Below are 27,311 nucleotides of genomic sequence, written 5' to 3' on the forward strand. Positions count from 1 at the left end.
GTGAATATTCTGCAAGCAGGTCTGGAAGGGCGGGGGAGGTAGAAGTAGCATCCCTTGCACCAAATGCTCCCTGCATGAAGAGAGGCCCAGCGACATGACACAGCATGGCACATTAGAAAACTGCAAGTAGGTCTACGCAGCTCCAGCACAGGGTGAGTAGGCAAGAGAGGAGGCAAGTAATCAGCCAGAAAAGGATAAAAGGGCCAACACAGGAAAGGTCTGGTATGAACAAGGCAAGCAGTTTATAAATCATTTTGTAGGGAAATATAGAAAGGTCCCCAAAACAGCCAACTTGATCACAGTTTCAACTTTAAAAGATATGCCTGATAGTACTGCTGAACGGTTTCAAAGAGACGGAAATGGTGGGAGGGGAGCAGGCAGGATGGAGCACAAAGCAGGAAAGTGGAAAGGGGGAAGGTGGGGGCAGGGGTGGAGGAGGGGAAAGAGAGGGAATAGACAGAGGAAGGGGAGCAGGGGTGGGAGGAGGGGTGGCAGGAGGATGGGGAAAGGAAGGGATAGGAAGAAGTGAATTTGTAGAGGGGAGGGAAGGGAGGGGGAGGAGGAGAGATGAGGTGAGGGGAGGTGAGGAGGGGAAGTAGAGGGGAGGAGGGGGACAAAGGGGGAAGTGGGGAGGAGAGCAGAGGAGGGGGAGGAGGGGGGAGGGTAGGGAAGAAAAGAGAAAGAGAGAGAGCCCCCTTCTCCTTCCTCTTTTCATAAAGCTACCAATCCTATCAGATTAGTACTCCACTCATAACCTCATTTAATCTTAATTACTTCTTAAAAGCCCTATAGCCAAATGCAGTCACATTAGGGGGTTAGAGCTTCAACATATGAATCCTGACAGGGGAATTCAGTCCATAGCTAAACTGCAGTAATCTAGTTAAGAGATGAAATAGAACTGTGCTAAATGAATAGCAGTGGAAAAGAAGATGTGATGCTAAGGAGAAAATAACCAGATCTGGTCACAAGTTAAATGTGAAGCGTGAAAAGACTATAAAGTTTCTGATTTACATAAGTGCATAAACAGTAGTACACGTATCCCCTGTTTTTCAGAAGTTTAAGCCGTGCCACTTTGCTATTATAGAAACCTACATTAGTTTTCACTAACAGAAAGAAATTCAAAGAGAATTTTTTCTACAAATGCTCTTTGGTTTCTGCCATTTCAGCTTATGAAAGGTTTCAGACAGTGGTGGAACCCTGTCCATCTGTATGTTTCCATTGGTTCACAGACCCCAAGTCCCTGGGGGTAATGGGATATAAGCCTAATGGTTCGTGTCAGAGGTGAAGAATTCCAAGCTTGGGGAAGCCTAGCATTTATATATACTGCTCACAAAAATTAGGAGATAAGGGAATGGCAGATACTCCAGTACTTTCAGTCTTTTGTATAGTATATTTTCACCAATTAAATAAAAGTTGGTTTTGCATCTCATTGCATAATCAAACAACTTTCTTTGACTTGTCGTTTGCTTTTCTGATGTTCTTGTTTAATTAAAAAAAGTTAAATACTTTTCTTATTCATTTCATATTCATTTTGAAATACCCCCTAATTTTTGTAAGCAGTATAGAAAGCCATAAGCAAGCATGTTCTGTGTCCATTATCTCATCCTTCAAGACTGCTTGCTGCAAACAAAACCCGGAGAAATGGCTCAGGTAAAAAGCAGGCAGAGTCTTGTATTCTTGGTATATCTGATAAGATATCTGAAACATGAGAAACTTAAAACTCACAACATTCACCCACCTAGTTCATTTCTTTATGACTACAAATGCATTCATGTCCTGTGGACAAGTCCTGCCGGGGGTGAGAACTATGGAGACTCAAAGACCCGACTGGGGACCAGGTTCAGTGATGCTGGTCCACTTTATTCAGGAAGTACGCAAGCTTATATACATGGGTTCAGCCTATAGGGTGTTACAGCGTGTTCCTCAAAGCCTATGGCTGAAAAGATCAGGAAGCTGCGTGGTTGATGCTAAGTCACTTCCTTATAGCAGGCGAGCTCCCTCCATGAGTATGCCCAGGAGGGTTCTGGGAGCTGGAGTATTCTCACAGCATTGCATCAGCCGCTGCTGCTAGGAATGTGCTCTGTGCTCCACCCACAGCGTCCCAGGCAAAATACTAAGTAAGGTTCTCTAAAGAAATGGAACAAACTATTTGGAGACAACTCAAGTGCTAGAATGGATGTTGTTACCAAGAAATACTACAAATTCTAGTATTTCAGGGTCCCTAGTAAAATAGTGCTGTCCTAGTACACTAAAGTGAAGCTTGCACATGAACAAGCCCCACTCACATACAAGCAGCTTCAAGTTTCCTATCACTTTTCCCCAATATTTAATCATGAAACTTTTCAAATATAGTAAAGAGATGGAAAATAGTACAACACATCACCTTGATTGAACTGTTAACATTTGTCATATATGCTTTCATTTTGTCTATAAGGTTTTTTCCCTCTCTCGTTCTTAAGAAACCTTTAAAAATAATTTGCAAATATCATGACTTTCTGTCTAAATATTTAACATGTATCACCTAGAAATAGGATATTTTCCTACATATCCATATCATTATCACACCTAAAAAATTAATAATTCCTCCTTAACAGCCCCAAAAAGGTGTAGTTTTGTAGTTGTTGCTGTTTTATATTCTTTTTAGAACCAAAATGCCATCTGTTGGGCAACCAAGTTTGTAAGGTACATTTAGGTTTGCTCACTTGTATTGTGCATTGGCGTGGGACAGCCCATGTCTGCAGAAGGCTGCCAGTGCTTGCCCTCAGGGCGGCAGATTGCAAACTGCGAACTGCCAGCCTCCATGGGAAGGGGTGATTGTTTGCTAATATTTGCCAGGGAAGAGGTGTTTCCACCAGGCCTGTTTTGCTGGTGGGGGCCTGTGAGTCTGGACAGTCCAGAGAGGGGGTCAGGGCTTGGGAACCCTGAGAGAGAGGGAAGCAGTTTTCCCTGCCTGTTTGCTAATCCGTCATTGCAAGACTCTTAATAAACAGAATGGCCCACCATCCTCTGGCTCCACAGTTCCTTCACCATCAGTCAGAATTCAATGTGAACCTGCATGGCCACGATGATGGCCACGGCGGTAGCCACCGGCCTCCACCATCAATGTTCACACACTTCAATTTGGTTGCCAAGTCTCTTTGTCTATTCTCATATACTGCAGTCCCCCCACTTCCAACACACACATCTTTTTACAGATGTGGAACTGGGAAGATATAAAATGAGCCTAGGACATTTTGCTGGGAAGCATACTGCTAGCGCCTGTGGTGTAGGCCTTGGAGCTATTCTCAGTGCCTAATGTCATTCACTTTTTTTTTTTTAATTTTTATAATAATTTTATTTTTTTTTAATGGGGTGACATCAATAAATCAGGATACATATATTCAAAGATAACAAGTCCAGGTTATCTTGTCGTTCAATTATGTTGCATACCCATCACCCAAAGTCAGATTGTCCTCTGTCACCTTCTATCTTGTTTTCTTTGTGCCCCTCCCCCTCCCCTTTCCCTCTCCCATTCCCCCCTCCACCACCACCCCGTAACCACCACACTCTTATCAATGTCTCTTAGTTTCACTTTTATGTCCCACCTACGTATGGAATAATACAGTTCCTGTTTTTGTCTGATTTACTTATTTCGCTTCGTATCATGTTATCAAGATCCCACCATTTTGCTGTAAATGTTCCGATGTCATCATTTCTTATGGCTGAGTAGTATTCCATAGTGTATATGTGCCACATCTTCTTTATCCAGTCATCTATTGATGGGCTTTTTGGTTGTTTCCATGTCCTGGCCACTGTGAACAATGCTGCAATAAACATGGGGCTGCATGTGTCTTTACTTATCAGTGTTTCTGAGTTTTGGGGGTATATACCCAGTAGAGGGATTGCTGGGTCATAAGGTAGTTCTATATGTCATTCACTTTTGATGAGAGCAGGCCAATTGTCTTTTACATGCCTCATACATATTCTGGATTTTTCTGATTGTATTCTTATAGTGTCATTGACTTTTTCTTCTATTTCCTGTATTTTGTGAAAATGGGAAGATACATCTAAAGGTCTAAATAGAGTTAGATTCTACACATATAACAAGAATATTCATAATTAATGCTATATATTTCAAATTACGTCACATAAAGACATAAATATCAGGTTTTCCTAGTGTTACTAATTTTGTTTACTTAGATGTAAGGGCTGACAACTAGATCTCTTACACTGCTCAAAAAATTAATATGAAGTAATAAAATATCCTCTAGTTTTTGTGAGCAGAATATTTTAGGTATATAATTTCCCCTTTACAAATTGAAAGAAATCCGTGAGTTGATATGCTGGTACTAAGTAAATATCCTGTAAAAATATTCCTTCATATCCTTTCACCTAATGAAATTAGCATCCAGTGATAATCCTCACCTAAGTAATTTCATGGTGGGGTTGTTTATTAGTTTTCTATTATTAATGTAACAAATTACCACAAACTTAACAGACTTATCCACCACAATCTGGTCCCTGCATGTGGACCGTGCATCTCGGCGCCAGTCGTGGTGAGCTGACTACTCGCCATGCTTGCAAGCTCCCTGCTCCCCTTCTGCTGCCTCTCTTCCTCACTCTTGAGGAAATCTCTGTGACTGACTCTTCAATCTTCCCTTTTGCTCAAGTGAGTGCACTGGATCCACCTAGATAATCCAGAATAATCTCCCCATTTTAAGGTCAGCAGACAAGTGACTTTAAACACCTGCAAAGTCGCTTCAGTAGCACCTAGGTTAATGTTTGGTGTAATAAGCAGGAAATGGTAATCTTGGGGAGAAATCTTTAGAAGTATGCTTACCACAGGTAGACAAAATTGAGATTTTCTAATTAAATCATATTTTTAATTTTTTTAGCCAGTATTCTTTATTAAAGAAGAGCATTCATTCCTCACTTATGAATAAACTATAGTTTCTCATAAAAAGGCCAGTTACTTCTTTTCCTTTGATTACCAATATTAAGATAATTTTTGTTTGATGATAGCAAATTATATTTTTATAAAACATTATGGAATCATCTTCTTATTACCTGTTCTAATTTTCACTGGAACCCTTATACTGCTTTACTCTCACACTGTCCTAATTTTGGAAGCCCTTTCAAGTTAGTTCCTTAGTCCTTTTCATGTACATACTTCCATGGACAGTTTGCTTCCCAGCAAAATGTCCTAGGCTCATTTTATATCTTCCCAGTTCCACATCTGTAATCAGCCTCTTCTCCAAGGAGCCCTTGCTCCTTTTACTAGGCAATGCATTTAGGAACCAAGATCTTACCACTTAAGTGTACTCATTGCTATTAGACAATCACTAAGTCCCAGCCTTTCCAGTAACTAGAACGAGGAAATATATTTTTAAAACATGAATTTGTAGTGATATTCCTAAATCTATATTTTACTTTACTTTACTTTTCCTAGCTGTTCTGATGTTATAGTTTTTATCTCTTTTCTTTAATCCTGAAAATCAGAGTTCATATTTATTTGTTTTAATATATTATATCCATAAAATAGTATCAAAATTATTATATATACCAATATCACTAATTATATATAATAAAGCCACTGAGTTCATTTTTATTTCATTGGCCATTCTACTTATGCTTAAGACAAATTCAGCAAAGAAAGCACAAACTGTATCCAAAAGACATCTGAAATAATTCTTTTTTCTATTTGGTTATGTTACCAACTAGATACATACTTAAGACTCATTAGCTTCAACTTCTTTTAAATTTATGTATGTCTTTTCCCATAACATATTAAAATATGTGCAGGATTCAAAATTCAAGACTATAAAAATAACCAGAGATTTCTCAGTGCTATCCCTTCATTTCATTTCTCCACATTCCCAAGATAAACATTCATTTTATATCTCTAGTATTTTTCCACAAAAATAAACAAACAACAAATATATACATTTCTTCCCCCTCCTTTTTCACACAAAAGGGAAAACACATCTGCAATTATTAAGTATTGGCAATTTCCCCTCTAAAGAGATCACACTATTTTATATTTCAACCAGCAACTTATGAGAGGTCCTTTCTCTCTATAGCTTAATCTACTAAGTGTGCTGTCAAGCTTATAGATTTTTGTCAACCTGACAGATAAGAATGTTATTTTTCACCCTGGCCGGTTGGCTCAGTAGTAAGAGTGTCAGCCTGGAGTGCAGGAGTCCTGGGTTCAATTCCCGGCCAGGGCACACAGGAGAAGCGCCCATCTGCTTCTCCACCCCCCTCTTCCTCTCTGTCTCTCTCTTCCCCTCCCGCAGCCAAGGCTCCATTGGAGCAAAGTTGGCCCGGGCGCTGAGGATGGCTCTATGGCCTCTGCCTCAGGCACTAGAATGGCTCTGGTTGCATCAGAGCAACGCCCCAGATGGGCAGAGCATCACCCCCTGGTGGGCGTGCCGGGTGGATCCTGGTCAGGCGCATGCGGGAGTCTGTCTGACTGCCTCCGTTTCCAGCTTCAGAAAAATAAAATAAAAAATTTAAATAAAAAGAATGTTATCTTTCAATAGTCTTCATTAACATGTTTTTTATTATGAGTGAAGTTAAACATATTTCATATGTTTAAAGGATATGTGCATTTTCCCCCTGAACCGCTTGTTCATGCCTATTGCCCAGTGCTGGTGTGTGTGTGTGTGGGGGGGGGGGGGGGTTGTTTTATTTTGCCTATTTCTCTTCACATTTCAGAAGAGACAGTAATTCTGGGTTTCTAACTAATATGACAAAATATTCCAGGTTCATGTCATTGTTTATTGCCCAAACTGGAATCCAACATTTCTCCAAAGAACTCAGGTTGCTTTAATAGGATGTAGTATTATTTCAAAACCACAATAATTGATACTGTGTTGTTTCAAAACTAACATCAGTGCTACTGTAGGGTTGATAGGTTTTATTTCATTTTCTGTATTTACATCTCTGATCCATTTGGAGTTCATTCTGGTATACACTGTGATGTATAATCAAATTTTATATTTTTATGCATAATTCTTATCTATTTCTTAAAATCCCTTTTCCTCCAATAATTTATGATTGCAAAACATAAACTATATTTCTATGTGTATTTGAACTTTAACTGTATTTCTGAACTTTGTATTCTGTTCAGTTGATCACTGTGTCTGTCGTATGTCAATGCCACATTGTTTTAATAGGCTTACAATTGTGTTTTCTCATTATTTCAATGACTATTCAATTCTAGAATGTCTAACACTAATGCCATTCTGGATATAACAGCCCACTTGTAGGAATGGATGCTAGAGAGAGAGATGGAAGTCAGGTGACTGCTAACCAACTCTGGACCTCAGGTTATTTCTTTGTCTCTACCACAAAATATAAATTTTATGCCAGTAATAAGTAGATAAAGAGAGAAAAATGGGAGAGGAAACACAGAAAGTTAAACCTTCATAATGTTACTAATACAGGTAAATTATAATCTTAAACTGTATAGTTCTGTTTTCATTCCATGCTGGACATACAAAAAAAATACAAAATATCACATGCGTGCATCTTATTATTCTTCACACTACATAAAATTTTATTCATATTTTACAGTGGAGGTTTGGAAATGTTATCTTTGAAAGTCATGCAGATGATGACTGAGACAGAACTGGGATCCAGACTTCCCAATGGCCAGCCCTTTGCTTCTATCACAACATAAGACATGTGAATCTCACATTACAAGAAGGTATTAATCAAATACATTAAATTAAAATATTTGAGTATTTAAAAAGATCATTTATATTATTGTTTCTTACTTTGTTAATTTTTTTTAAGAGAGAGGGACAGGCAGAGACTGACGGGGAAAGAGATAAAAAGCATCAGCTTGCTGTTGCCGCACTTCAGTTGTTCATTGATTGCTTTTCGTATGTGCCCAGGGTGCTTCAACTAAGCCAGTGATACTTGCTCAAGCTAGTGACAGTGACACTGGGATCATATGCATAATCTCACGCTCAAGCCAGTGACCCCACACTCAAGCTGGTGAGCACACGCTCAAGCCGGCAACCTTAGGGTTTCAAACCTAGGTCTTCAGCATCACAGGTCTATGCTCTATCCACTGCACCTGGTCTGGCTTTAAGTTATTCTTATTTCAAATACCTGAATATGGTCACTGTAAAAACCTGTAAGACACCACTGGCCTATAATCTTTAATAAATATAATTTTTTGAAATGTAACATTTTTTGCCCTGGCCTACTGGCTCAGTAGTAGAGTGTCAGCCTGGCATGTGGATGTCCTGGTTTGATTCCTGGTCAGGGCACACAGGAGAAGCGCCCACCTGCTTCTTCACCTCACTGCTCCCCCTCTCGCTTTCTACTCCCCAGCCCCGGTCCTGCAGCCATGGTTCAATTGGAGCAAGTAGGCGCAAGGCACTGAGAATAGCTCCAAGGCCTACACCACAGGTGCTAGAAAGAGCTCTGTTGCTGAGCAACAAAGCAATGCCCCAGACAAGCAGAGCATCGCCCCCTAGTGGGGCTGCCAGGTGTATTCTGGTTGGGGTGCACACAGTAGTCTGTCTCTGCCTCTCCCCTCCTCTCACTGAATAAAAAAAAAAATAACATTTTTCAGTAATTTCTACTATTTTACAAGTCATATTACTAATTCAGGTCCAGGAAAAAGATTATGCCCTTAGTTCTTTTTGTAAGTGTGATCCTATCCATAAAGAAAAAGCCACTTATAGTACTACCTAATTACTGCTATCCTCTTATTAGGCACATTGACAAATTATTGCTTTTTTAAAAAAGTAATCAAAATAAATATCAAAGGAAATGCAAAGACCCAAATTAGGCAAGAAAATCAAACCTGTATTTCATTAAAATTTCTGCTGGATTATAAATTCTCCATTTAATAGAAATTCAGTATTAACATAAAAGAGTTGAAAAAATTTTACAACTTACATGCGAGTTTTTATTATTCTATTTACTACTTAACATGATAGCCTTTGTAGTCTTTCTCACCAATCTACAAAAAACATTCCCTAGAATTCAACCCCTGTACATATACACTGAAGATTTCTACCCTCAAAATTACCCTTTCATACCTCTCTCCCACCTCTTATAACTGATAGTATCTTTCTAAATTTAGAGATTTAATACAAACTTATTAAAGGCTATATGTTTTTATCAAGATATATGTAGATAGTAAAAAATATGTACATTTAGCAAAAGCATTTGTTTGACCATAAAATGCAACTAAGTGAATGTAAAGAGTATTCTTTTGTGTAGTTATGGCACTGTATTCTAAAAACAAACTGACATCTAAGTTTATTTTACTTACATAATAAGTTTAATTTACACAGAAATAATAGAGCATTTCAGAAGCAAGTCTTACAAACAATTTCTGCCAAAGGACTGCTATAATAATCTGCTTAAGAAAGAAATAAAAAAAAGTAAAACAGCAATTGTGAAACATATATAGGGCTGGGGGGAAAGTAGGTTTACAGTTGTTCTTATGGAAAATAATACAGTAATTAAGAAATAATACAAGAATAAACTGTGGCTTTACATACTTAAAACTGTAACCCTACTTTTGCCCCACCCTGCAGAGTAGCTCTCATCTGAAGACAATATTTGATATTTAGTAGGAAAACACTATAAAAAGAGAAGGGGTTTTGGTTTAGATTTCTGGCTAAAGTCAAAATCTATTTCTTTTAAACTTAACTCTTAAGCACATTAAAAGCTGCTTAGTGAGGCAGTCTCCCAGTCTATAAACTCAAATTTGCACTATCTTCTGAATTCTGCCCTATCCATCAGGGAAGAGAAGGAGGTTTTCAGTGTTTCTATGACCAGGACATGGTGACATGCTTTCTTCCAATTCTCGCTCAATGAACTAGAGACCTTATTGGTAATATATTATTTTCAGAGTTAAATATAAAGGTTTGTTTTTAAGAACTGCAAGCAGACATGTAAAAACTAACAGATTCTTAATCATAGTGAATACATCTATAGTATGAGTATGAAGGGCAAAAATTTTCCAACAGAATATGTCACAGTCTATATTTTTAACAAGTAATTTTAATCAACATAGCTTTAAGAGTATGCAATTTTGGAACTTAAATGGGAATGAGAGTAGGAGGGGAGGGGCATGATGCGGTACATAGATGGTGTTATTTTGAGTTGTACGCTTGAAAGCTGTAGTTTGGCAAACCATACCAACCAATAAATTAAAAGATTAATTTAAAAAACTATTTAACTTTATAAAAAGAAAAATGATCATTTACAGATAATTTTCCTTCTTCCAATCAAAAAATATATATCTATGGTTTAAATTCCTAATATTAAGAAATTCCCTAAAAATGCATAGATCCAGAATTTATACTAAACAGTTTATATATTTGTATCACATTCATTTTTTCAATGACTATTAGGAAAACAGTTTCCTCAAATTGCTTCAAAAATGCATAAAAAATATGAGAGTGAAGTACCTTAAGAAAAATAAAGCAAATTGATGCCTTTAGTTTACTAACATTATATTCTTTTTAAATTTTATTTAATTATTTAGTTTTAATTTAATTTTTAATCTTACTAAATGGCATTCACTTTTTAATCTGGGGGAAAGAAATTGAATTAAAAAGATAATGGGAAGAAAGGAAACTGAGAAGAAAGAAAGACTTAGCAGAAGAGGAAAAGGAAGGTTTCTAAAAGGAGGAGACCTCCAGGCCTACAGCTGAAGGAAGGCAGGTAGAGGTCAGGCACAGTGAACAAGGCAGGAAGAGTATTTCAGAGAGAAAAAAGACTGTAAAGAAAATACAAGGGGCACATAAAGAACAGAAAGTTGGTTAAATCTAACTTCAAACTTGAAGGCACAGTTCAGAATCAGAAAATAAGCAATACTGATAAAAAGACAGGTACACATATGTTAAATCCCACTATAATGAAACCTAAACACCCTGGCTGGTTGGTTCAGTGGTAGAGCATCGGCCTGGTGTGTGGATGTACTGGGTTGCATTCCTGGCCAGGGAACACAGGAGAAGTACCCATCTGTTTCTCTACCCCTACCGCTCTAGCTTCTCTCTCTCTCTCTCTCTCTCTCTCTCTTCTCCTCCCTTCCTGCAGCCATGGGCTGAGTATGGCCCTGCCCTGCCTCAGACACTAAAAAATGGCTCTGGTTGCAATAGAACAAGGGCCCCAGATGGGCAGAGCATCGCCCCCTAGTGGGCTTGCCAGGTGACTCCCGGTTGGGGCGCACATGTGAGTCTGTCTCTGCTTCCCCTCCTCTCACTAAATAAAAATAAATAAATATAATGAACCCTAAACAAAATAACAACAGTAAAAATTGTGTCATTATTTGTGTATAATTAGAACTTGTACATTTTGCGTCCAAGATGTAGGAAATGAAATTCAATCAATAACCAACTTTCAACAGTAAAATTAGCAATAAAATCAAGTTTTTCAAATAAGACTTGAGAAGCAAGATGACATGCAGCAAATGTTATAACAAGTAGACTTTCTTCTTCAATCCTTGGTATTTTGAGGTGCTTACTTTTATGCTAGAAAGCTATGTTTACTATTGGACAATATATTGGGGAATAAAAGGGACTTGTAGGTTGTGCATTCAAAATCCTAGGCTTGCCTGGTCAAGGCACATACGACAAGCAATCAATGAACTAAGGTGAAGCAACTATGAGTTGACACTTCTTGCTCCATCCCCGCCCCCATGTAAAATCAATAAATAAAATCTTTTTAAAAAGGGGACTGGAGTTGTACATAAAGCTGAGGGGACCAATGATCTAAATTTTAAAAATATTGCATTTAAAGTTAAATCCTGTGATTTTGTATGATCACTTAGGGCCAAAGTGATCATGAACAAAAAATGTGAATGTAGGCACAAAAGATGAAGATCTAGATAACACGAAATATTTTCTCTCTCTATGCATCTAGTCATTAAAGTGAAAATACAAACTATTTTAATTACTATCAAGTAATGTTGACCAAAAATAAATCTGTGACTTTCCCTACGTCCAAAAATTAGATAGGAGATCCTAGGAGAAAAGACTCACTTATACACTGAATTATCTAATAAAACATACTAACACTAGCTAGATTTTGCTATGGATGATGTTGGACGACAGAGGATGAGAGTGAGATAGATGCAGATGCCAAGAAGGGTAAGGTATACTTGGAGAACATAACCTGTCCAAGTGAACAAGAGTACATGACTTATAGAAGAGAGTAAAAGGTAAGCCCCATGTAAAAAAACAAACAAACAAAAATATCTGGTCCTTCTTGAAGGCCATATAGTGTGAATATTCCATAATCAAGATACTACCAGTTTGCAGCATATGATTACTGAATTCAAGTAAAAAGGGGGAAACATTTTTTTATGTGCAGTGGAAATTATTCAACGCATTAAATATAATATCAGAACTGTGAAGGCCTAACATTTTACCCTACTTGCAAGCTAACAGTTAACCTGCTACAGTCACATGACCCCTGACAGAAGACACTAAATTCCTGGGTCAGAGAGTGGCAGGCAGCATAAACTTTATGATTTCATTGTTCCCTTTGCCCCTCAAATCCCAATGACAATGTGGATAGGCCAAGGGTAGAGGCAGAGCACATAGTGGACTGCATCACAGCTGATGGACCTCAAACTTACAAAGTCAAATTTTTATTTGTTTTTGGAAAGAGAGAGAGTCAGAGAGACAGACAGACAGGAAGGGAGAGAGATGAGAAGCATCAATTCTTTGTTGCGACACCTAGTTGTTCATTGATTGTGTTCTCATATGTGCCTTGACTGGAGGGCTACAGCAGACTGAGTGACCCCTTGCTCAAACCAGCAACCTTGGGCTCAAGCCAGCAACCTTGGGCTTCAAGCCAGTGACCTTTGGGTTCAACCTAGCGACCATGTGGTCATGTCTATGATTCCACACTCAAGACAGTGACCTCTCTCTCAAGTTGGATGAGCCCATGCTCAAGCAAACGAACTTGGGGCCTCGAACCTGGGTCCTCTGCATCCCAGTCCAATGCTCTATCCACTGCGCTACCGCCTGGTCAAGTTCAAATCTTTAATTTTTTAAAGAAAGTTTATTTAGAAAGTTCCAGAGATAGTAAAAGTGAGCCATTGAAGAAATGGGCTAAGGAAACAAGTTACAGAAGCAAAAGAGGGTCCCTTGAGCTTAGAAAAAAGAAAGGCCAAGGTAACGGACTTGGGCAGGCAGGGGGCGTGTAGAGAAGAGAGGGCGGCAGGGAAAGGTGCACATGTGATCCCAAGAGGGAGAGCATCAGGAAGTCCAATCTTATAACAAGGCTGCTTGCCAGCAAACCTGCCCACACTTTGCCACCACTGTGGTACAGGAATAGCATTATTTTTAGTACTGCAAGCAAACCTGCCCTCAGACTTGGACAAAGACACGATCTGTCTTCCAAGGTTCCTTCCTATACAAACCCTCAAAAAGATAGTCCAGAACAAAAGCTGTAAATACCTTTGCTCAGAGACCTACAAAAATGCAAGAAATTCACAGAAAATTGTCTCTCAGCAAACATAAATTAAGTTTCATGCATTCTTTATGCTACTGTTTAACTAAGTAATCCATTTTGACTACTTTATTAAAGCCAAAATAAACATAACAGTGTCAGCATTTCCTTATATAAATAAAATAGTAGTCCAATTATCCACACTAATGTATATTTTATTAGAAGTACTTAATATGACAAAGAATGAGTAAAACTTTTTACTTTAATAAAATATTTACCTGAAAGACAAATGATCTTTTCAAAAGATAGCACCAGAGAAGACAAGATGATGATGGAGTAGGGGGACGATCCAACTTCCACCTCTCAGAACCAAAGTGGATTGCAAATCAATTTTAGGAACCATCATCTGGGAAAAACAACTTTGGACAAAACTGAGAGGACTCTTCAACCAAGGAACACTGAAGAAGCCACACTGAGACTGGCAGGAAAAGCTGAAACACGGAGAGGGCTTCCCAGCTCCCCAGAGCGAACGGCAGCCGGGAGAGATTCGCGTGGCGGGAAGTGGGTTTAGAAGGGACGGGAGGGTCCTGAGTCCCAGGAAAAAAGCCCCAGCCTACAGCCCCAGAGCCTAGAAGAGGCATATGGACAGTATTTAGCTGGAAACAAGACAGGATACTGTTTGTGAGAAAGAGACTGATTTCTCAGACACAGGATTCTCTTAAAGGAATAGCGCAGGAAACCTCTCTCACAACCACTCACCCGGAGCTCCGGGGGACAGGAAGAGAGGAGAGGACCAGAGTAGCAGGAAGAGAGTGTAATTTAGGAGGCTCAGGACGAAACATTTTGAGAGACAGTCACCCTAACACCTGAGATGAGTCACTCCCCAAATCTGAAGTGAATATTTCCCCTGGAAACAGCAATACAAGTAAAGGGAAGCAGGATACCAGCCAAACAAGCTATCCTGCGGCACTCAGAGCAGAATCGCTTAGAAGGAGGGAGATTTCCGGACTACAGTAGTGAGTCTTAGTTTCTGAGCTGCAGTACCCTCAAACACATGGGAGGGGGCTCGCCCCAGGGCGGCTGGCGGTGGGACACGGAAGCACGGTTCTGTCAGCAAGGGTGGAGGCCAGGTGGCCACCACTGGGCCCAGGTGTGAACTCAGTCTTGCCTGGCTGGGAAAGAGGAGATGTACAAAAGTGGTTAAGCCCAGCTGCAGGCCGCCTGCAATCCAGCCTGCGGGGGAAGGCCAGGAGCCCCGGAAAAGGTGGAGACCCGCCCTTGAGCAAGGGCACAGGAGCACAGCCTTTGCCCCACCCAAGGAACCAAGGCTTGTGGCCTGACTTGGGAGCCGGCTCTTCCCGCAGGGGTGGAGCCAAAATCCCAGAACAAGCGGGGTCCCACTACTGAGTGTGGACACGCAGTCCCACCTGGCCTGTGGAGCGAAGGCTTGCAGCCGTACCACAAGCAGACTCCACCTACAGGGGCGGAACAAAAGCCCTAAATCAGGCGAAGACCCGCAGCTGAGCAAAGGTGCTCACCCCTACCCTCAAGGCTGAGTATAATACCACCCGCAGGGGCGGGGCAAAGGCCAAGGCCACTGAGGCTTGTACACCCAAGCACGTGATCACAGCAACTCCTGTGAAGGAGAGGCAGAAACCACAGCAACAGTCCCAGTGCGCAGGCACCGGCAACACCCATACCCGAACACCCTAGCCAGAAACAAAGATGGGGTGGCAGGCCTACAGACAGATCACACCTAGGGAACTCAGAGACCACACCCAGTATTCCAGGGGCCAAAACCATCTTTTACACAGACAAAATGAGAAGGCAGAGAAATGCAACACAAAGGAATCAAGAGAAATCCCCAGAAAAGGACCTGAATGAGTCAGATATAACCAAATTACCAGATGCGGAGTTTAAAATAATGATTGTTAGGATGCTCAAAGATATTAGAACAACAATAGATGGTCATCACAAACACCTAAATAAAGAGATAGCAAATATAAAAAAGGACATTGAAATAATAAAAAAGAATTAGAAATGACAAATACAATATCAGAAATGAAGAACACAATGGAAGAAATTAAAAGCAGGATGGATGAAGCTGAGAATCAAATCAGCGAGTTAAAGGACAAGATAAATGAAGGCACGGAAGAAGAGCAGAAAAAAGAAAAGAGACTCAAAAAGTCTGAGGAAACTATAAGACAGCTCTGTGACAAGAGGAAGAGAAATAACATCCGCATCATAGGAGCTCCTGAAGAAGAGAAAGAACAAGGGATAGAGACTTTCTTCAAACATATCATAGCTGAAAACTTCCCTCAATTAAGGCAGGAAAACGTCTTACAAGTTCAAGAAGCAAAGAGAACTCCATTAAAGAAAAACCAAAAAAAATCTACACCAAGACACATCATAATTAAAATACCAAACCTAAGTGATAAAGATAAAATATTAAAAGATGCTAGAGGCAAAAAGACTATTACCTACAAAGTAGCCCCCATAAGGATGACTTCTGGCTTCTCAACAGAAACAATTGAGGCCAGAAGGGAATGGCAAGAAATATTCAAAGTAATGCAGAACAAGAGCCTACAACCAAGACTACTTTAACCAGCAAGGCTAACATTTAAAATTGAAGGAGAAATAAAAAGCTTCCCAGACAAAAAAAAAACTCAAGGAATTCACTACAACCAAACCAATGCTGCAAGAAATGCTAAGGGGCCTGTTATAAACAGATCAAAGGGGAAAGAGAATAGAGCAAAAGAGGAATACAGTTTTAAAGAATAAAATGGCAATAAACAACTACATATCAATAATAACCTTAAATGTAAATGGATAAAATGATCCGATCAAAAACATGGGGTAGCTGCATGGATGAGAAAACAGGACCCATACATATGCTGTCTACAAGAGACACACCTTAAAACAAAAGATGCACATAGACTGAAGATAAAAGGATGGAAAAAAATATTTCACCCAAATGAAAATGAAAAAAAAGCTGGGGTAACAATAATTATATCAGACAAAATGGCCTTTAAAACAAAGGCTATAGTAAGAGATAAAGAAGGTTACTACATAATGATAAAGGGAGTAATCCAACAGGTAGATATAACCGTTATAAATATCTACACATCTAATATAGGAGCACCTAAATATATAAAGCAGACTTTGATAGATTTAAAGAGCGAGATCAACAGCAATACTATAATAGTAGGGGATTTCAATACCCCACTAACATCACTAGATAGATCCTCAAGAAAGAAAATTAACAAAGAAACAGCAGACTTAGGCCTGACCTGTGGTGGCGCACTGGTTAAAGCGTCGACTTGGAAATGCTGAGGTCGCCGGTTCGAAACCCTGGGCTTGCCTGGTCAAGGCACATATGGGAGTTGATGCTTCCAGCTCCTCCCCCCTTTCTCTCTCTCTGTCTCTCTTCTCCTCTCTCTCTCTCTGTCTCTCCCTCTCCTCTCCAAATAAATAAATAAATAAATAAATAAAACTAAAAAAAAAAACAGCAGACTTTAAACATACTAGATCAACTCGATTTAATAGATATCTTCAGAAACTTTCACCCTAAAGCAGCAAAATATACATTCTTTTCAAGTGCTCATGGTACATACTCTAGGACAGACCACATATTAGGGCACAAAAGCGGCCTCAACAAATTTAAGAAGATTGCAATCATATAGAGAACTTTCTGTGATCACAATAGCATGAAACTAGAAATCAACCACAACAGAAAAACTGAAAAGTACTCAAACACTTGAAAATTAAATAGCATGTTATTATATAATGAATGGGTTAACAATGAGATCAAAGAAGAAATAAAAAAATTCATAGAAACAAACAATAATGAGCATACATCAACTCAAATTTATAGAACACAGCAAAAGCAGTCCTGAGGGGGAAGTTCATAGCATTACAGGCATACCTTTAGAAGCTAGGAAAAGCTCAAATAAACAATTTGACCCTGCATCTAAAAATACTAGAAAAAGAACAGCAAGTAAACCCCACAGTGGTAGAAGGAAGGAAATAATAAAGATCAGAGCAGAAATAAATGACATAGAGGCTAAAGAAACAATACAGAGGATCAATGAAACCAGGAGCTGGTTCATTGAAAAGGTAAACAAGATCGATGAACCTTTAACCAGACTCCCCAAGAAAAAAAGAGAGAGGACTCAGATAAATAAAATTAGAAATGAGAGTGGAGAAATAACAACTGACTAAACAGAAATACAAACTATTGTAAGAAAATACTATAAGAACTGTATGCCAAAAAACTAGACAACCTATATGAAATGGCCAAATTCCTTGAAGCATATAATCTGTCAAAAATTAATCTGAAAGAATCAGAAAACCTAAACAGACCAATTACAACAAATGAGATTGAAACAGTTATCAAAATTCTCAACAAAGAAAAGTCCTGGGCCTGATGGCTTGACAAGCAAATTCTACCAAATATTCAAAGAAGAACTACCTACTATCCTTCTCAAGCTATTTCAAAAAATTCAAGAGGAAGGAAGACTTCCAAGCTCCTTTTATGAGGCGAGAAAAATTCTGATTCCAAAACCAGGCAAAGACAACACAAAGAAAGAAAACTATAAACCAATATCCCTGATGAATTTAGATGCCAAAATCCTCAACAAAATATTAGTAAACCGGATCCAGCAATATATGTAAAAAATCATACACCATGATCAAGTGTGATTTATTCTTGGGAGGCAAGGCTGGTACAATATTCGCAAATCAATCAATGTGATTCATCACATAAACAAAAGGAAGGAGAAAAACCACATAATAATATCAATAGATGCAGAAAAAGCATTTGATAAAATCCAGCACCCATTTATGATCAAAACTCTCAGCAAAATGGAAACAGGGAACATATCTCAACATGATAAAGGACATCTATGACAAACCCACAGCCAACATCATACTCAATGGGCAAAAATTAAAAGCAATACCCTTAAGATCAGGAACAAGGCATGGCTGTCCCCTTTCACCACTCTTATTCAACATAGTTCTGGAAGTCCTAGCCACAGCAATCAGACAAGAAAAAGAAATAAAAGGAATCCAAATTGGAAAAGAAGAAGTAAAACTATAATTATTTGCAGATGATATGATATTGTATATAGAAAACCCTAAAGTCTCAGTCAAAAAACTACTAGACCTGAGAAATGAATTCAGCAAGGTGGCAGGATATAAAATTAATACTCTGAAATCAGAGGCATTTTTATACACTAAGAATGAACTGTCAGAAACACAAATTAAGGAAGCAATACCCTTCACCATTACAAACAAAAAAATAAAGTACCTAGGAATAAATTTAACCAGGAAAATTAAAGACTTGTACTTGGAAAATTATAAAACATTGATCAAAGAAATCAGGGAAGATACAAACAAGTGGAAGCATATACTGGGCTCATGGTTAGGAAGAATAAACATCATTAAAATGTCTATATTACCCAAAGCAATTTATAAATTCAATGCAATACCGATTAAAATACCAATGACTTACTTCAAAAATATAGAACACATATTCCAAAAATTTATATAGAACCAAAAGAGAACACGAATAGCCTCAGCAATCTTGAAAAGGAAGAATAAAGTGGGAGGAATCACACTTCCGGATATCAAGTTATACTACAAGGCCATTGTACTCAAAACAGCCTGGTACTGGCATAAGAGCAGGCATATAAATCAATGGAACAGAACTGAGAACCCAGAAATAAACCCAAACATTTCTGGACAACTGGTATTTGACAAAGGAGGTAAAAGCATACATTGGAGTAAAGACAGCCTCTTCAACAAATGGTGTTGGGAAAATTGGACAGCTTCCTGCAAAAAAATGAATCTAGATCACGAACTTACACCATTCACAAAAATAAACTCAAAGTGGATAAAAGAGGCCCTGGCCGGTTGGCTTAGTGGTAGAGCGTCGGCCTGGCGTGCAGAAGTCCCAGGTTCGATTCCCGGCCAGGGCACACAGGAGAAGTGCCCATCTGCTTCTCCACCCTTCCCCCTCTCCTTCCTCTCTGTCTCTCTCTTCCCCTCCACAGCCGAGGCTCCATTGGAGCAAAGATGGCCCGGGCGCTGGGGATGGCTCCTTGGCCTCTGCCCCAGGCGCTAGAGTGGCTCTGGTCGCAACAGAGCAACGCCCCGGAGGGGCAGAGCATCGCCCCCTGGTGGGCAGAGCGTCGCCCCCTGGTGGGCATGCCAGGTGGATCCCGGTCGGGTGCATGCGGGAGTCTGTCTGACTGTCTCTCCCCATTTCTAGCTTCAGAAAAATACAAAAAAAAAAAAAAAAAAAAGTGGATAAAAGACTTAAATGTAAGCCGTAAAACCATAAGCATCTTAGAAGAAAACATAGGCAGTAAACTCTCCAACATCTCTCGCAGCAATATATTTGCCGATTTATCTCCACGGGCAAGTAATATAAAAGACAGGATAAACAAATGGGACTATATCAAACTAAAAAGCTTTGCAAAGCTAAAGACAATAAGAACAGAATAAAAAGACAAACTACACAATGGGGGAACATATTTGACAATATGTCTGATAAGGGGTTAATAACCAAAATTTATAAAGAACTTATAAAACTCAATACCAGGAAGACAAACAATCCAATCAAAAAATGGGTGAAAGAAATGAATAGACATTTCTCCAAAGAGGATATACAAATGGCCAATAGGCATATGAAAAAATGCTCAACATCACTAGTCATTAGAGAAATGCAAATTAAAACCACAATGGGATATCACCTCACAACAGTCAGAATGGCGTTCATCAATAAAACAACACAGAATAAAGTGCTGGGAGGATGTGGAGAAAAGGGAACCCTCCTGCACTGCTGGTGGGAATGAAGAGTGGTGCAGCTACTGTGGAAAACAGTATGGAGAGTCCTCAAAAAATTAAAAATCGAACTGCCTTTTGACCCAGCTAGTCCACTTTTAGGAATATATCCCAAGAACACCATAGCACTGTTTGAAAAGAAGAAATGCACCCCCATGTTTATGGCAGCATTGTTCACAATAGCGAAGATCTGGAAACAGCCCAAGTTTCCATCAGTGGCTGAGTGGATTAAAAAGCTTTGGTACATATATACTATGGAATACACTCAGCCATAAAAAATGATGACATCGGATCATTTACAACAACTTGGAAGGACCTTGATAACATTATACTGAGCAAAATAAGTAAATAAAAAAATCCTAAGAACTATATGATTCCATACATAGGTGGGACAGAAAAAGGAGACTCAGAGATGAACAAGAGTTTGGGGGTTACGGGGGGGTGGGGATAGGAAGGGGGTTGTGGGAGGGGAGGGGCACAAAGAAAACCACTTAGAAGGTGACGGAAGACAACTGGACTTTGGGTGATGGGAATGCATCATAATCAAATGTCAAAATAACCTAGAGATGTTTTCTCTGAACATATGTACCCTGATTTATCAATGTCACCCCATTAAAATAAATTAAAATTTTAAAAATTAAGTTTCTACCAGCAGTATCATGTGAAGTACCTAATTATTACAAGGCGTAATCCTTTATCAAATCAAAATTAAGTATATTAGACCCAATTTATTCACCAAATATCAATATTTTTCATATAGATAAGCACTTTAAGAAAATTTATTGAGAAATAATTGACAAACATAATTGCATATATTTGAAGTTACCTTTTTTTTCAGGTAAGTACTTAAAAGAACACTTATTATTTCTGGCACAGCAGCGGATTCAAACTCATAAAACATTTGTAAAAACTGGCATGAATGTTTTTCCAACATAACGACTCACTACAAAATAGTAAGGTCATGGGAAAGATATAGGTGTATAAAAACAAACTTTCAAACTGAGATCAGTGTGCAGTGATATGCTGGAGAATTTTGCACCTGAAACCTGTATAATTTTGTTCACCAGTGTCACCCCAATAAATTTTTAAAAAATTTAAGTAACTTAAAAAACAAACTGAGAATATATTTCAAGTATAACTATTAAAAATAATCTAAAAAGATAGAGCAAACTTTTTAAAAATCACTTTTTATAGAACAAGTGCATAAACAGCTTCAACTTGAAGACTTGCATTCAGACTATTTGAAATCGGAAACAAGGTTGCAGCTGCATATATGACCGTACCTCTCCTAGAGCTTCGTATCTCTTCTGGTTCCATCTGTGCAAGTCTTCTCGGTAGTTAAAAACAAACGGTTCCCCAGTTTTTATGTGTCTCAACTGTCCCTCTAGAAGATAAACAAACAATATCACTAATTCAGAGTACATATATAATAAAATGGGAGGTGCAATATCTGACAAAAATTTAAAAGAACTTTCTCAGAACTGTTTTATATTTTTCATTAAAATTATTTTCTTCAAATATTAATGATGCAAAAATATAAATACCCTAAAACAACAGTCCAAAGTGCTTGAATGCTATGCTTTTCGATCTTCATTTTCTAATCTAAAGTAAATTAACAGTATTTTGGGGGGCCTATAAGTTTAAGGTCCCAGCTCTTAAGTTTAGAGGCTACCTGAAGAGAAAAACCATATGTATTAAAAAGTTAAGCAACTATTCAAGAAGTTAAACAAGAATGAAGTAAGTCACAATCAAGTCTAAAATGAGTTTGCATTCATTTGAAGGATTTCCATTGGGTTCAGAAGAGGGTTTTTTGGTGAGATTTCTCAATTAGGCTTTGAACTAATAAATTTCAAATAGAAATTGGAGAGAGGCAGTGAGCCAATAGTGGTTTGGACTGTCAAATCAGTCTTACTAGATTCAGAGCTTTTACTGATAATGAATAAGTCTACTAACAATTTCACGGGTACAAGCAATCAAGAGGTACGAACAAACAGTAAGAGGATTCAGAGAGCCCGGGAACTTCTTCCCAGGTCCTTTCCTCTCACTGGGTAGCGCTCTCTGGTCCAGGGTCGGTGAGGTCTGTAGTTGAGTCCTAACACTCGCCTCACCCATTGGTGAGCATTTTGGTTACAAAATACTTCCCTTGTACATGCCAGAGAGGTTCCGCTTCACATACCCATGGGTTAAAGGTTGTTTACCATGAACAACGCCATACAAGTCATTCTGCTCAAAGTATTCCATAAATAAGGACTCTCCTCATAGTAAACACCAGTACGTATTTACTAAATGATAAAACTACCAGCATGTTTACAAAGAGGAAAGACCAGGCTACCTGTCTTCTTTCTTCACCTAGTAGTATTACCCTATAATCAGGAGAGCAATATAGATCACAGGTGAATTGCTTTAACTCTCCCTGTCCCCAGAAATATAAACAAAATTACAAAAAATTAGCAATAAATTCAAGTAACAGGAAACAATTCCGTTTAACAGAAACAAAAAGAATATTGAGCCAAATGGTATAATTTAACGGTGGAGGACATTTTTGGACTCAATAGAGGAGGGTCCAAGCTACTGGGTTTAGATTTTGTCCTAAGAGCAATGAGCACAGGAAAGGGTTTTAGCTGGTAGAAGAGAAACATGACCAAAATTAATGGAATTAGTATGTGATTTTCATCCAATGAGAGCATGCAGGAGTGGAGAAAGACTTGAAAGTTATGGCATTGAAACTGACCCCAGGAAATTTACTACTCCAAGTAAAACTACTTCACTATTTTTATGAATAAATTTTACCACATATAAAATAAATATTTTTAATATATAAAATAAATGCCAATCCTTTATTATAAAGTTCTTTTTAGTACTCTCAACATAAGACAATGAACTGGATCACTACACACTCTTGTATATCAGATGATATCATAAAAATCAGAAGATGTATCTATATTTTTTTCTAAAAAAGGGAAATTCCCATATTAGATATCAATACAAGCAGACTGACAGCACCTGCAAATCCAACGATTATGATGACTAAAACAACCTTAAAGGTTCATGACATGTAACAGGAATGTGAAATGTATTTTCTGTGTGAAAAAGAAATGACTTATCTTGCTAGTAGGTAAATTTAACCAATCATTTATATCTACATCTCAAAGAGAGAGGTTTTCTTTCTAAGTCTCTACTCACTTTGGACATAATAATTCTCATAAAGTGATAAAGATTTTGGTTCTTGCCTGACAAGTGATGGTGCTGACCTGGAATGCTGAGGTTCTGGGTTTGAAACCCAAAGGTTGCCAGCTTGAGCATGGGATTGTTGACTTGAGTGCAGTATCATCAACATGATGGCAAGGTCTCTGGCTTGAGCCCACAGATCACTCCCTGGCTTGAAGCCCAAGGTCACCAGCTCAGCTTGATCCTCCCAGTCAAAGCACGAGAAGGAATCAACGAACAACTATAGTGAAGCAACTACAAGTTGATGCTTTTCACACTGTCGCCTCCATCTCTTTCTCTCTCCCCTTCCTGTCTCACTCTCAAAAAAATAAAATAAAAATAATAGATTTTTGTTCTTTAGGAAAGAATAGGTTCTATTTAAACAGCCAACTATTAGCATCAGTGTTAAAAGATTAAAAAGTAGAGAGGCAAAGAGAGTGAGCATTCCTATCTAAAAAAGCTCACTGCATTATTTACATTATAGTGTTATTTGAAAATCTGTCATTTCTCAAAGGTTTGAAAAATCTCTCCAACAACTGGCTACAGTCTGATTTAGGACACTGTAACTTAGGGTCCCCTAAAATCAGTTGTAAAGTTTCATATATATACACAAATGTGTATTATTCTGGGAAGTGTATGCAATATATTTTATCTGATTTGTGGTGGAGTCTAGGAATCAAATTAGGCTATCACTGGCCTAAATGAATCAAGCAATTGAAAGTATATAGGATACTTTCTGTAGTAAGAGTTAATAAACATCACGTATTATTAAAGACAAGATTCAAACTCAAGTAGTCTATGAATAAGTCCAATTATTTTTTGGTGATACAAAAGCGTCCTTCCTCATAATACTGCATAGGGAGTGTGGGTGAGAATTAAAGGGGGAAGACCTTCACCTGCTTCATCTTCCAAAGCATGGACAATTGAGCTAAGCCTCATACAATTACAACTGGAGAATGGCTAAGTAGACATTTTAAACCCAAGAAGTCTTTAGACAGGCCCATGATTTGAAAGAACGAGACTCAGTTTGATTCAGATAAAAAAGAATCTCTTCCCTTTGCTTCCAGTGAATTTTGTAACAAAATTTCACTTTTATACAATTACGAACGTTAAAATACTTTAGAAATATTTAGAAGCTTCTCCAATCAGGTAATTAAAATTTCATTTTGAGGCTTTCATAAGAGTTTTTGTCCTAATGAAACTGAAAAAGTACCCAAAGATACTAAGTTATACTTGCCCTTTTAGGGATTTAATGTTGAGACCTAATTCCCTGTTTTCAAACCCTTACCTCTTTGAAAAGTATTCACCATTAACCCTGAATTCAAAGGTGAACTCCATCATGCTAAAAATACGATCCTTAAAAGTGATATTCTCTTCTTGGAATGCAAGCATCTCTGCCTCATTTTGTTAGTCTATATTTATGCAAGACAACATCCAGGATATTTAAAAAATAAATGGTAGTTGTGTGCAAGGGTGCATGTGTACTTGAGGTGTGTACATGAAAAGGCACATGCATGTATGTGCAAAGGCATAGGTGTGTACAAAAGTGTGAGTACAGGGCATGTGTACAAATGTGTGCCAAGATGTATGTGTATGCATGTGCATGTGTGAATCACAGATGATAAGAAAGGGAGAGATAGTGTATTGCTCCTATGTTTTCAACTCACTTTAAGAAATGCTCAAGGAAGATGAAAGAAAAACTTCAATGAAACTGATGTCCAATACCCATAAAGCAAACATAGTTCTTTGATTTACCTACACATTCCCCATTCTTGTTCTGAAAAAAAAAATAAAAGAATCTAGTAATCATTTCAAAGGAGCATTAGACAATGTTACTCTCAGTGCTCATTTGACTGTATTAGTTAAAATATAAAGAAATTTTAAAAAATAAAATATTACTACTCATATGTATTTTGGCATAAGATATCTTTTATTTAAAAAGCATGAAAATTAATATAAGAAATGTCCACTGTCTTCTATTTAAACTCATTTAATGTTCCAGTACATCTGATATTATAAAAGGATATCCACTAACACAGTCATGACAGATCACAAAGTTAGATGATGCAGAGCAAGAGAGCTACAACTCAAATGCTACCTGGCCCGTAATAGCATGACCTCATGTCTAACAGTGTTAGTAACCCAACACATCCTAATTCTTTGTTCCAGAAACATCTCTGCCGTCTACGAGATGCTCTTCTAAATCCCAAGTGCCAAGTTTATTTTATTCAGAACTTAATAAATTAAAGAGAAGAATGTTGTGTAAAAAAATCATAGAAAATTGAGTATTACGCTTTAAAATGTCACAGATAATCATTGCCAATCACTTCATTTTAAATAACATTAAACAGTAGCATATATCTATATAGTATAACTGGAAATTCCAATTGGATGCCAGGGAGTTGAAAGATCAGGGTTGAAATACATAAACTGAATCTAATTAATGCCCATTGGTTTAAGTGACTTAACAATTTGTGGGAAATTATAATTTGGTTCTTTTAATTAAATGAAGAATTTCATCATAAAAGGATTAGACATTATTTCTTAAAAGAAATACATAAAACATTCTTGCTAGCACATAAAAGTAAATAACTCTGTCCTATGATCCCGTTAGCACTGTTAAATAACTGTGTAGCATACACCACTTACTTTCATTAAAGGCATATTCGAATCCTTCCAGCGTATCAGGAAAATCAAGGGGTGGTTCATCTTTTTTCATTAGTTCGTCCAAATCTATCCTAGATAATAAATCTAGAAAAAAAAAGATAAGAAATTTTACTTATATTCATTTCCATATTTAATAAGGGTTATATAAATATTTTAAATTATTTTAAGTATTCTTTTGTTCTATTAGATTACTTTTCTATATTGCCATAAATGACAATAATAAATTTTAAGTTCCCAGAGTGCTATATTATAAAGTAAAATATCAACATAACATGAGCACTTTCAAAATTATTAATTCTCAAAACAATCACAAATCAGATTCTATATACTATTATAATAAATTATTAACTTCATCCCTTCAAAATATACAGCTATTTTTACTTTATTAACTTCCTTTAATTGTCTTAGAAATTTCAGATATAAATTTGACTTAAATGGTCACTATATTTTAAATAAAAATGAAACTATTGTTTATGGATAATATTTATAAATCTAAATAGTGGCAATACGGCTTATTATTTCATTCTAGGGAAAATTACAATATTAAAAAATGATAACCAAATAGCACAAAACAGTTTTTATTCTTCACATTTGATTCTAGATGATCAAAATATTTGTGAACAGGGTTTTTTTTAAAAAAATAAATAAACACTTTAATTTGGAATTACTTTAGATTTACAGAAAAGTTGAGAGATAAGACAGATAATATATGTATACCCTTCACCCAGTTTGCCCTATCTTTAACATCCTACATTACAAAGGTATATTTGTCAAAATGAAGAAACCAATGTTGGTACATGACTAGTACGTACTAACCCCAGATATTACTCATCAGTTTTTCCATGATATTCACCCTGTTCCAGGATTCCATCCAGTATAACACACTGTGTTTAGTCATTATGCCTCCCCAGGCTCCTGTGGTCTGTGACAGGTTTTAGTCTTTGCTTCTTTTCTATGATCTTGACTGTTGTAAAGAGTTCTAATCAGGTATTTTGTAGAATGACCCTCAATTTAAATTTGTCTATTTTTTCTTGTGATTAGACTAGGGTTACAAAATTTTAGAAAGAACACCACAGAGATGAACTGCCCTTCTCATCACATCACTGTGGTGTAAACTTTCATCAGTGGATTAAGGCAGTGTTTGCCATACTTCATGATGGAATTACTGTTTTTCT

At 37.7% G+C, this 27,311-nt stretch overlaps 1 protein-coding gene across 4 annotated transcripts in view; it reads right to left on the reverse strand.

Annotated features, from left to right (window-relative positions):
• The window catches only part of ARB2A (ARB2 cotranscriptional regulator A), a 497,335-nt gene that overhangs the window by 417,213 nt on the left and 52,811 nt on the right, over positions 1-27,311 (reverse strand). For all 4 annotated transcript variants that reach the window (XM_066273820.1, XM_066273818.1, XM_066273817.1 and 1 more), the window contains 2 exons: positions 26,119-26,220; positions 21,546-21,646 (listed from right to left, as the gene is read on the reverse strand). In XM_066273820.1, the coding sequence (XP_066129917.1) occupies positions 21,546-21,646; positions 26,119-26,188 (171 nt within the window). In that variant the 5' untranslated portion in view covers positions 26,189-26,220. The remainder of the gene's footprint in view (positions 1-21,545; positions 21,647-26,118; positions 26,221-27,311) is intronic.

Source organism: Saccopteryx bilineata, chromosome 4 (assembly GCF_036850765.1).
Source record: "Saccopteryx bilineata isolate mSacBil1 chromosome 4, mSacBil1_pri_phased_curated, whole genome shotgun sequence".
Classification (NCBI taxonomy): Eukaryota; Metazoa; Chordata; class Mammalia; order Chiroptera; family Emballonuridae; genus Saccopteryx; species Saccopteryx bilineata.